Genomic DNA, 12,106 nt, shown 5'->3' on the forward strand with positions numbered 1-12,106 from the left:
CCGGAAGTGTTTCATCTGCTCTGCCTTCGGTGGGGAACCCCGGATGTAGACCTCATGGCGTCTCGCCTCAACAGGAAAGTCCCACAATTCGTGTCCAGGTCTCGGGACCCTCTGGCAGTGGGCGCCGACGCCCTGGCCGTTCCTTGGTCCCAGTTCGAACTTCCCTACCTGTTCCCTCCTCTGCCTCTTCTTCCCAAGCTGTTGAAGATCAAGGCAGAAGGACTTCCGGTCATTCTCATCGCCCCAAATTGGCCCAGAAGGTCTTGGTTCGCGGACATTGTCAACCTTCTCGCGGACGCCCCCTGGAAGCTTCCAGCCAGAACAGATCTGCTGTCTCAGGGTCCGATTTGCCACCCCAATTCTCGGCCGCTCAATTTAACGGCGTGGCTGTTGAGACCGAGGTTCTGAAACGAGCAGGATTTTCCGACCACGTAATTCAGACCATGATCTGAGCCAGAAAGCCATCATCTTCCAAGATTTACTACCGTACTTGGAAGGCCTATTTCACTTGGTGTGAGACCAATGACGTCGCGCCCATGTCCTTTTCGCTCCCTTCAGTCCTAGCGTTTCTTCAGGCAGGATTGGATGCGGGGCTTGCCCTCAGTTCCCTGAAGGGTCAAGTTTCGGCGCTGTCCATTCTGTTTCAGAAAACGTTGGCTTCCCGTCCTCAGGTTAAGACCTTTCTTCAGGGCGTGGCTCACACGGTCCCGCCGTACCGGGCGCCCGTGGATCCATGGGATCTTAATCTGGTTCTTGAGGTTCTGCAAGGTCCGCCCTTTGAACCCCTCAGGGATATTTCCCTTTCTCTCCTTTCTTGGAAGGTAGCCTTTCTGGTGGCCATCACCTCCGTCCGGCGCGTGTCGGAATTGGCAGCTCTTTCGTGCCGCTCTCCCTTTCTGGTTCTCCACCAGGATAAGGTAGTTCTGCGGCCTCCGCCCTCGTTCCTTCCGAAGGTAGTGTCCTCGTTTCACCTCAACGAGGATATCGTGCTCCCGTCCTTTTGTCCGAATCCAACTCATCCCCGAGAGCGATCCTTGAACAAGCTGGACCTGGTTAGGGCGGTAAGAGTCTATCTGTCTAGGACGACTTCCTTGCGAAAGACAGAGTCTCTTTTCATTATCCCTGATGGAGCGCGGAAAGGTCACCCGGCGTCAAAAGCCACCATTGCTCGCTGGATCAGATCGGCTATCCTGGAAGCCTACCGTGTTAAGCGTCGCAGAGCCCCTCCGGGTATCAAGGCCCACTCTACTCGAGCAGTGGGTGCCTCCTGGGCGGTGCGCCACAGAGCTTCCGCACTGCAGCTTTGCAAAGCTGCGACATGGTCATCGGTTCACACGTTTGTGAAATTCTACAGAGTCCACACCTACGCTTCGGCGGAAGCCAGCCTAGGTAGACGGATTCTGCAGGCCGCGGTGGTGAGTCCGCTGGCCTGATGGAAGTTTGTTTCCCACCCCAGGGACTGCTTTGGGACGTCCCAAGGTCTCTGTGTCCCCCAATAAGGCGAACGAGAAAACAGGATTTTTGGGTTGCTTACCGTAAAATCTGTTTCTCGGAGCCTTCATTGGGGGACACAGCACCCTCCCATGTTTTACAGCTCCTGTTCTTACTTTGGTTGAATGGTTACAGTTGAGTTGTTTATGTTGTCAACCTATTCTGTTACTTCTCCTACTGCTTTCTCACTAACTGAGGAATTCTCTGCCGGTCGGTGGGGTGTACACTGCGGAGGAGGAGCTATCTTTTTTTGTGCATAGTGTCAGCCTCCTAGTGGCAGCAGCATACACCCAAGGTCTCTGTGTCCCCCAATGAAGGCTCCGAGAAACAGATTTTACGGTAAGCAACCCAAAAATCCTGTTATTAGTAGTCTTCATGATGTGCATTATTAACACATCATCACAACTCCTTTATTGCTATGCTTTAGTCTTTATCAATTTACCTGTAACTTTTCCAGAAGGTCCATGTTCTGCCTCTTAAGCTGGTTGTTCGCCTTCTCAAGCTTTTGGAAAGCCTCGGTGTCATCAGATGGATTGGCCGTTTCCAGCATTTCATCATTAATTACATGATATTCAACCTCATAAGCGTGGAGCTGCTTAGAAATATCCATTTCAAACACCTGCATGAAAAATGTAAGAAGACATGACAGATCTTTTTAGAAAGCCAAAAATCAGAAATACACAAGAAAACCTAGAATAAAGCAGTATAGTAATACACATGGTAACTATTTTTTTTTAACCGTGTAAATACTAGACTTTCACTATACATCTTTAACGTTTTATAAAGTGCCCAATATAAAAATCCAAAAGTATAACTGGATCCTTTTTCAGTGCCGGGCGTTTCAATGTACTATATATATGTCATTACTTCTGGATTACCACAGTTTCTCTATGATGCCTTGATATGATGCAAAATATTTTTATTATGCTAAATTTAGGCTGAAAATAGTAGTAAAATGCAAAAAACAATATAGGTAAAAATAACATAGTAAAAATAGATTAAAAGACTCCATCCTTACAAAAAACAAGGCCAACCATTGAGTTATCAATTATTCATCAACCAATCAGTTATCAACATGATGATTGTCACACCAAATATAAAAAACACTAAAGTTTTCACTTACTCATCATTTTGCCCTATTGGCTTTAACACATTAAAATGAATGATAGACAAATGTAAAATTGGATCAAAAATATTATGGGATCAATTTCGTCCAGGACTTTCTACATGTTAAAAGTACAGGTAATGACCAATCAAATTACCTGGGTTATAATCTTGTCCATGGTGTCCTTTGTCATATCATGTCATATTTTCACTTACTCATCATTTTGCCCTATTGGCTTTAACACATTAAAATGAATGATAGACAAATGTAAAATTGGATCAAAAATATTCTGGGATCAATTTCGTCCAGGACTTTCTACATGTTAAAAGTACAGGTAATGACCAATCAAATTACCTGGGTTATAATCTTGTCCATGGTGTCCTTTGTCATATCAGGAATATTGACCTTCAGAAAATCTACTATGTTCTCAAAACTGTCACATGCCATGATGCATTCTTTATTATTACTGAGAAGACTAAGTGCCACTTTGAAAATGACTTCAGTCCCTTGTACAAAAATAATATCTGTGAAGAAAGATGCCATCATATAGATAATGCAGAAAGCAGTGATTAAATGCAGTAAAAAAAGAAAAAATACTCAGAAAAACGGCATGACGTGAATATAGACAAAGACAAAAGAGGACCCGGTATATATGTACATATGTAGGTGTTGATGTCTATACAAACTCACAGTCCTGGCTGAATTTAAAGGGAAAAAACACAAAAATTGAGCTTGGTTTGAGTTGGTACACATGCAGCATATAAATGCATGTTCACATGGCCAAAAAGCATACAAAACCTACAATAGACAAAATGAAAAAAACCCTGCTATAATTAAATAAGTAAAAAGCAAAAGTACATTTACATCATACAGAGTTCTTAGTAATACTGTATTTGATCAAACATAACATAAAAGCCGTCCCACCATCGACACGGTGACTCTGTGGTCGGGGCGGTCCTACACTGTCCAGTATTAATAACCTTATCATGTGTCAAAGTTGATGTCTGTGTGAATAAGGGCAGACAAGGACTTTTGCTTTTTACTTATTTAATTATAGCAGGGTTTTTTTCATTTTGTCTTTTGTAGGTTTTGAATTTAAAGGGAGCCTATTATGTCCGATAATGCTATTAACCTGCAGACCAATAGGTTATGATGGTGGCTGTCCATATACTAGAAGTGCAGATACAGAGAGATAAGTATCTTTATACCTCACTGGAGCTGCCAGCTTTCAGTCATGGAGGCGTGCATGGAGCACTGCAGAGCCGGCTGGTAGCACACCTGTGCACTGTCTAACATCCGCTGCTCTCAGCGTGGTGAGCATGGACTGGAATTGCCCTGAGCACAACACCATGACTGAAAGCCAGCGGCTCCAGGGAGAAATAAAGTTAATTTTTCCCTGGATGCTCCATTCTCAGTACAGTGGCCAGGCAACTTCATAACGTTATTAACATGCAGATTAACCCTATAATAGGGTTATCGGACATGACAGGTTCCCTTTAATGTGTGTGCTACTGAGTTGATGATTTAAACCACCATACTGCTGCTTATTCACAGTCTCTGTTTTAGCCAATATTCACCAACATATTAGCCACCATACATGCTGCATGGACAAGTGTGCAGAATATCACATCCTCCATATATTAGCCACCATACAGTACATGGAAAAGTGTGCAGGATATCACATCCTCCATATATTAGCCACCATACAGTACATGGAAAAGTGTGCAGAATATCACATCCTCCATATATTAGCCACCATACAGTACATGGAAAAGTGTGCAGGATATCACATCCTCCATATATTAGCCACCATACAGTACATGGAAAAGTGTGCAGAATATCACATCTTCCATATATTAGCCACCATACAGTACATGGACAAGTGTGCAGAATATCATATCCTCCATATATTAGCCACCATACAGTACATGGAAAAGTGTGCAGAATATCACATCCTCCATATATTAGCCACCATACAGTACATGGACAAGTGTGCAGAATATCATATCCTCCATATATTAGCCACCATACATGCTGCATGGACAAGTGTGCAGAATATCACATCCTCCATATATTAGCCACCATACAGTACATGGAAAAGTGTGCAGAATATCACATCCTCCATATATTAGCCACCATACAGTACATGGAAAAGTGTGCAGAATATCACATCCTCCATATATTAGCCACCATACAGTACATGGAAAAGTGTGCAGAATATCACATCCTCCATATATTAGCCACCATACAGTACATGGAAAAGTGTGCAGAATATCACATCTTCCATATATTAGCCACCATACATGCTGCATGGACAAGTGTGCAGGATATCACATCCTCCATATATTAGCCACCATACAGTACATGGAAAAGTGTGCAGAATATCACATCTTCCATATATTAGCCACCATACATGCTGCATGGACAAGTGTGCAGAATATCACATCCTCCATATATTAGCCACCATACAGTACATGGACAAGTGTGCAGGATATCACATCCTCCATATATTAGCCACCATACAGTACATGGACAAGTGGGCAGAATATCATATCCTCCATATATTAGCCACCATACATGCTGCATGGACAAGTGTGCAAAATATCACATCCTCCATATATTAGCCACCATACAGTACATGGAAAAGTGTGCAGAATATCACATCCTCCATATAGTAGCCACCATACAGTACATGGAAAAGTGTGCAGAATATCACATCTTCCATATATTAGCCACTACACAGTACATGGAACAGTGTGCAGAATATCACATCCTCCATATATTAGCCACCATACATGCTGCATGGACAAGTGTGCAGAATATCACATCCTCCATATATTAGCCACCATACAGTACATGGAAAAGTGTGCAGAATATCACATCTTCCATATATTAGCCACAATACAGTACATGGAACAGTGTGCAGAATATCACATCCTCCATATATTAGCCACCATACATGCTGCATGGAAAAGTGTGCAGAATATCACATCCTCCATATATTAGCCACCATACAGTACATGGAAAAGTGTGCAGATTATCACATCCTCCATATATTAGCCACCATACAGTACATGGAAAAGTGTGCAGATTATCACATCCTCCATATATTAGCCACCATACAGTACATGGAAAAGTGTGCAGATTATCACATCCTCCATATATTAGCCACCATACAGTACATGGACAAGTATGCAGATTATCACATCCTCCATATATTAGCCACCATACAGTACATGGAAAAGTGTGCAGGATATCACATCCTCCATATATTAGCCACCATACAGTACATGGAAAAGTGTGCAGAATATCACATCCTCCATATAGTAGCCACCATACAGTACATGGAAAAGTGTGCAGAATATCACATCCTCCATATATTAGCCACCATACAGTACATGGAAAAGTGTGCAGAATATCACATCCTCCATATATTAGCCACCATACAGTACATGGACAAGTATGCAGATTATCACATCCTCCATATAGTAGCCACCATACAGTACATGGAAAAGTGTGCAGAATATCACATCCTCCATATAGTAGCCACCATACAGTACATGGAAAAGTGTGCAGGATATCACATCCTCCATATATTAGCCACCATACAGTACATGGAAAAGTGTGCAGAATATCACATCCTCCATATAGTAGCCACCATACAGTACATGGAAAAGTGTGCAGGATATCACATCCTCCATATAGTAGCCACCATACAGTACATGGACAAGTGTGCAGAATATCACATCCTCCATATATTAGCCACCATACAGTACATGGAAAAGTGTGCAGAATATCACATCCTCCATATAGTAGCCACCATACAGTACATGGAAAAGTGTGCAGAATATCACATCCTCCATATATTAGCCACCATACAGTACATGGAAAAGTGTGCAGATTATCACATCCTCCATATAGTAGCCACCATACAGTACATGGAAAAGTGTGCAGAATATCACATCCTCCATATAGTAGCCACCATACAGTACATGGAAAAGTGTGCAGGATATCACATCCTCCATATATTAGCCACCATACAGTACATGGAAAAGTGTGCAGAATATCACATCCTCCATATAGTAGCCGCCATACAGTACATGGACAAGTGTGCAGAATATCACATCCTCCATATATTAGCCACCATACAGTACATGGAAAAGTGTGCAGAATATCACATCCTCCATATAGTAGCCACCATACAGTACATGGAAAAGTGTGCAGAATATCACATCCTCCATATATTAGCCACCATACAGTACATGGAAAAGTGTGCAGATTATCACATCCTCCATATAGCAGCCACCATACAGTACATGGAAAAGTGTGCAGAATATCACATCCTCCATATAGTAGCCACCATACAGTACATGGAAAAGTGTGCAGGATATCACATCCTCCATATAGTAGCCACCATACAGTACATGAAAAAGTGTGCAGAATATCACATCCTCCATATAGTAGCCACCATACAGTACATGGAAAAGTGTGCAGGATATCACATCCTCCATATATTAGCCACCATACAGTACATGAAAAAGTGTGCAGAATATCACATCCTCCATATAGTAGCCACCATACAGTACATGAAAAAGTGTGCAGAATATCACATCCTCCATATAGTAGCCACCATACAGTACATGGAAAAGTGTGCAGAATATCACATCCTCCATATAGTAGCCACCATACAGTACATGGAAAAGTGTGCAGAATATCACATCCTCCATATAGTAGCCACCATACAGTACATGGACAAGTGTGCAGGATATCACATCCTCCATATAGTAGCCACCATACAGTACATGGAAAAGTGTGCAGAATATCACATCCTCCATATAGTAGCCACCATACAGTACATGGAAAAGTGTGCAGGACATCACATCCTCCATATAGTAGCCACCATACAGTACATGGAAAAGTGTGCAGGATATCACATCCTCCATATAGTAGCCACCATACAGTACATGGAAAAGTGTGCAGAATATCACATCCTCCATATATTAGCCACCATACAGTACATGGAAAAGTGTGCAGAATATCACATCCTCCATATATTAGCCACCATACAGTACATGGACAAGTGTGCAGAATATCACATCTTCCATATATTAGCCACCATACAGTACATGGAAAAGTGTGCAGAATATCACATCCTCCATATAGTAGCCACCATACAGTACATGGAAAAGTGTGCAGGACATCACATCCTCCATATAGTAGCCACCATACAGTACATGGAAAAGTGTGCAGGATATCACATCCTCCATATAGTAGCCACCATACAGTACATGGAAAAGTGTGCAGGATATCACATCCTCCATATATTAGCCACCATACAGTACATGGAAAAGTGTGCAGAATATCATATCCTCCATATAGTAGTCACCATACAGTACATGGAAAAGTGTGCAGGATATCACATCCTCCATATAGTAGCCACCATACAGTACATGGAAAAGTGTGCAGAATATCACATCCTCCATATATTAGCCACCATACAGTACATGGAAAAGTGTGCAGAATATCACATCCTCCATATAGTAGCCACCATACAGTACATGGAAAAGTGTGCAGGATATCACATCTTCCATATATTAGCCACCATACAGTACATGGACAAGTGTGCAGAATATCATATCCTCCATATATTAGCCACCATACATGCTGCATGGACAAGTGTGCAGAATATCACATCCTCCATATATTAGCCATCATACAGTACATGGAAAAGTGTGCAGAATATCACATCTTCCATATATTAGCCACCATACAGTACATGGAAAAGTGTGCAGATTATCACATCCTCCATATATTAGCCACCATACAGTACATGGAAAAGTGTGCAGAATATCACATCCTCCATATAGTAGCCACTATACAGTACATGGACAAGTGTGCAGAATATCACATCCTCCATATAGTAGCCACCATACAGTACATGGACAAGTATGCAGAATATCACATCCTCCATATAGTAGCCACCATACAGTACATGGAAAAGTGTGCAGGATATCACATCCTCCATATATTAGCCACCATACAGTACATGGAAAAGTGTGCAGAATATCACATCCTCCATATAGTAGCCACCATACAGTACATGGACAAGTGTGCAGAAAATCACATCCTCCATATATTAGCCACCATACAGTACATGGAAAAGTGTGCAGGATATCACATCCTCCATATATTAGCCACCATACAGTACATGGAAAAGTGTGCAGAATATCACATCCTCCATATAGTAGCCACCATACAGTACATGGACAAGTGTGCAGAATATCACATCCTCCATATATTAGCCACCATACAGTACATGGACAAGTATGCAGATTATCACATCCTCCATATAGTAGCCACCATACAGGACATGGAAAAGTGTGCAGGATATCACATCCTCCATATAGTAGCCACCATACAGTACATGGAAAAGTGTGCAGGATATCACATCTTCCATATATTAGCCACTATACAGTACATGGAAAAGTGTGCAGAATATCACATCCTCCATATATTAGCCACCATACAGTACATGGACAAGTATGCAGATTATCACATCCTCCATATAGTAGCCACCATACAGTACATGGAAAAGTGTGCAGGATATCACATCCTCCATATATTAGCCACCATACAGTACATGGACAAGTATGCAGATTATCACATCCTCCATATAGTAGCCACCATACAGTACATGGAAAAGTGTGCAGGATATCACATCCTCCATATAGTAGCCACCATACAGTACATGGAAAAGTATGCAGGATATCACATCCTCCATATAGTAGCCACCATACAGTACATGGAAAAGTGTGCAGAATATCACATCCTCCATATAGTAGCCACCATACAGTACATGGAAAAGTGTGCAGGATATCACATCCTCCATATAGTAGCCACCATACAGTACATGGAAAAGTGTGCAGGATATCACATCCTCCATTTATTAGCCACCATACAGTACATGGAAAAGTGTGCAGAATATCACATCCTCCATATAGTAGCCACCATACAGTACATGGACAAGTGTGCAGAAAATCACATCCTCCATATATTAGCCACCATACAGTACATGGAAAAGTGTGCAGGATATCACATCCTCCATATAGTAGCCACCATACAGTACATGGAAAAGTGTGCAGAATATCACATCCTCCATATAGTAGCCACCATACAGTACATGGAAAAGTGTGCAGAATATCACATCCTCCATATAGTAGCCACCATACAGTACATGGACAAGTATGCAGATTATCACATCCTCCATATAGTAGCCACCATACAGTACATGGAAAAGTGTGCAGGATATCACATCCTCCATATAGTAGCCACCATACAGTACATGGAAAAGTGTGCAGAATATCACATCCTCCATATAGTAGCCACCATACAGTACATGGAAAAGTGTGCAGGATATCACATCCTCCATATATTAGCCACCATACAGTACATGGAAAAGTGTGCAGAATATCACATCCTCCATATAGTAGCCACCATACAGTACATGGAAAAGTGTGCAGAATATCACATCCTCCATATAGTAGCCACCATACAGTACATGGAAAAGTGTGCAGAATATCACATCCTCCATATAGTAGCCACCATACAGTACATGGAAAAGTGTGCAGGATATCACATCCTCCATATAGTAGCCACCATACAGTACATGGAAAAGTGTGCAGAATATCACATCCTCCATATAGTAGCCACCATACAGTACATGGAAAAGTGTGCAGAATATCACATCCTCCATATAGTAGCCACCATACAGTACATGGAAAAGTGTGCAGAATATCACATCCTCCATATAGTAGCCACCATACAGTACATGGAAAAGTGTGCAGGATATCACATCCTCCATATAGTAGCCACCATACAGTACATGGAAAAGTGTGAAGAATATCACATCCTCCATATAGTAGCCACCATACAGTACATGGAAAAGTGTGCAGGATATCACATCCTCCATATAGTAGCCACCATACAGTACATGGAAAAGTGTGCAGGATATCACATCCTCCATATATTAGCCACCATACAGTACATGGAAAAGTGTGCAGGATATCACATCCTCCATATAGTAGCCACCATACAGTACATGGAAAAGTGTGCAGAATATCACATCCTCCATATAGTAGCCACCATACAGTACATGGACAAGTGTGCAGAATATCACATCCTCCATATATTAGCCACCATACAGTACATGGACAAGTATGCAGATTATCACATCCTCCATATAGTAGCCACCATACAGTACATGGAAAGTGTGCAGGATATCACATCCTCCATATAGTAGCCACCATACAGTACATGGAAAAGTGTGCAGGATATCACATCTTCCATATATTAGCCACTATACAGTACATGGAAAAGTGTGCAGAATATCACATCCTCCATATATTAGCCACCATACAGTACATGGACAAGTATGCAGATTATCACATCCTCCATATAGTAGCCACCATACAGTACATGGAAAAGTGTGCAGAATATCACATCCTCCATATAGTAGCCACCATACAGTACATGGAAAAGTGTGCAGGATATCACATCCTCCATATATTAGCCACCATACAGTACATGGAAAAGTGTGCAGAATATCACATCCTCCATATAGTAGCCACCATACAGTACATGGAAAAGTGTGCAGGATATCACATCCTCCATATAGTAGCCACCATACAGTACATGGACAAGTGTGCAGAATATCACATCCTCCATATATTAGCCACCATACAGTACATGGAAAAGTGTGCAGAATATCACATCCTCCATATAGTAGCCACCATACAGTACATGGAAAAGTGTGCAGAATATCACATCCTCCATATATTAGCCACCATACAGTACATGGAAAAGTGTGCAGATTATCACATCCTCCATATAGTAGCCACCATACAGTACATGGAAAAGTGTGCAGAATATCACATCCTCCATATAGTAGCCACCATACAGTACATGGAAAAGTGTGCAGGATATCACATCCTCCATATATTAGCCACCATACAGTACATGGAAAAGTGTGCAGAATATCACATCCTCCATATAGTAGCCACCATACAGTACATGGACAAGTGTGCAGAATATCACATCCTCCATATATTAGCCACCATACAGTACATGGAAAAGTGTGCAGAATATCACATCCTCCATATAGTAGCCACCATACAGTACATGGAAAAGTGTGCAGAATATCACATCCTCCATATATTAGCCACCATACAGTACATGGAAAAGTGTGCAGATTATCACATCCTCCATATAGCAGCCACCATACAGTACATGGAAAAGTGTGCAGAATATCACATCCTCCATATAGTAGCCACCATACAGTACATGGAAAAGTGTGCAGGATATCACATCCTCCATATAGTAGCCACCATACAGTACATGAAAAAGTGTGCAGAATATCACATCCTCCATATAGTAGCCACCATACAGTACATGGAAAAGTGTGCAGGATATCACATCCTCCATATATTAGCCACCATACAGTACATGAAAAAG

At 41.7% G+C, this 12,106-nt stretch overlaps 1 protein-coding gene across 2 annotated transcripts in view; it reads right to left on the bottom strand.

Moving 5' to 3' along the window:
* Positions 1-12,106, bottom strand: part of TBC1D4 (TBC1 domain family member 4) — a 235,228-nt gene that overhangs the window by 12,407 nt on the left and 210,715 nt on the right. For both annotated transcript variants that reach the window (XM_073580387.1, XM_073580386.1), the window contains 2 exons: positions 2,951-3,120; positions 1,934-2,110 (listed from right to left, as the gene is read on the bottom strand). In XM_073580387.1, the coding sequence (XP_073436488.1) occupies positions 1,934-2,110; positions 2,951-3,120 (347 nt within the window). The remainder of the gene's footprint in view (positions 1-1,933; positions 2,111-2,950; positions 3,121-12,106) is intronic.

This window comes from Dendrobates tinctorius, unplaced genomic scaffold (genome assembly GCF_039654945.1).
Source record: "Dendrobates tinctorius isolate UK_male_01 unplaced genomic scaffold, ASM3965494v1 ptg000064l, whole genome shotgun sequence".
Taxonomy (NCBI): Eukaryota; Metazoa; Chordata; class Amphibia; order Anura; family Dendrobatidae; genus Dendrobates; species Dendrobates tinctorius.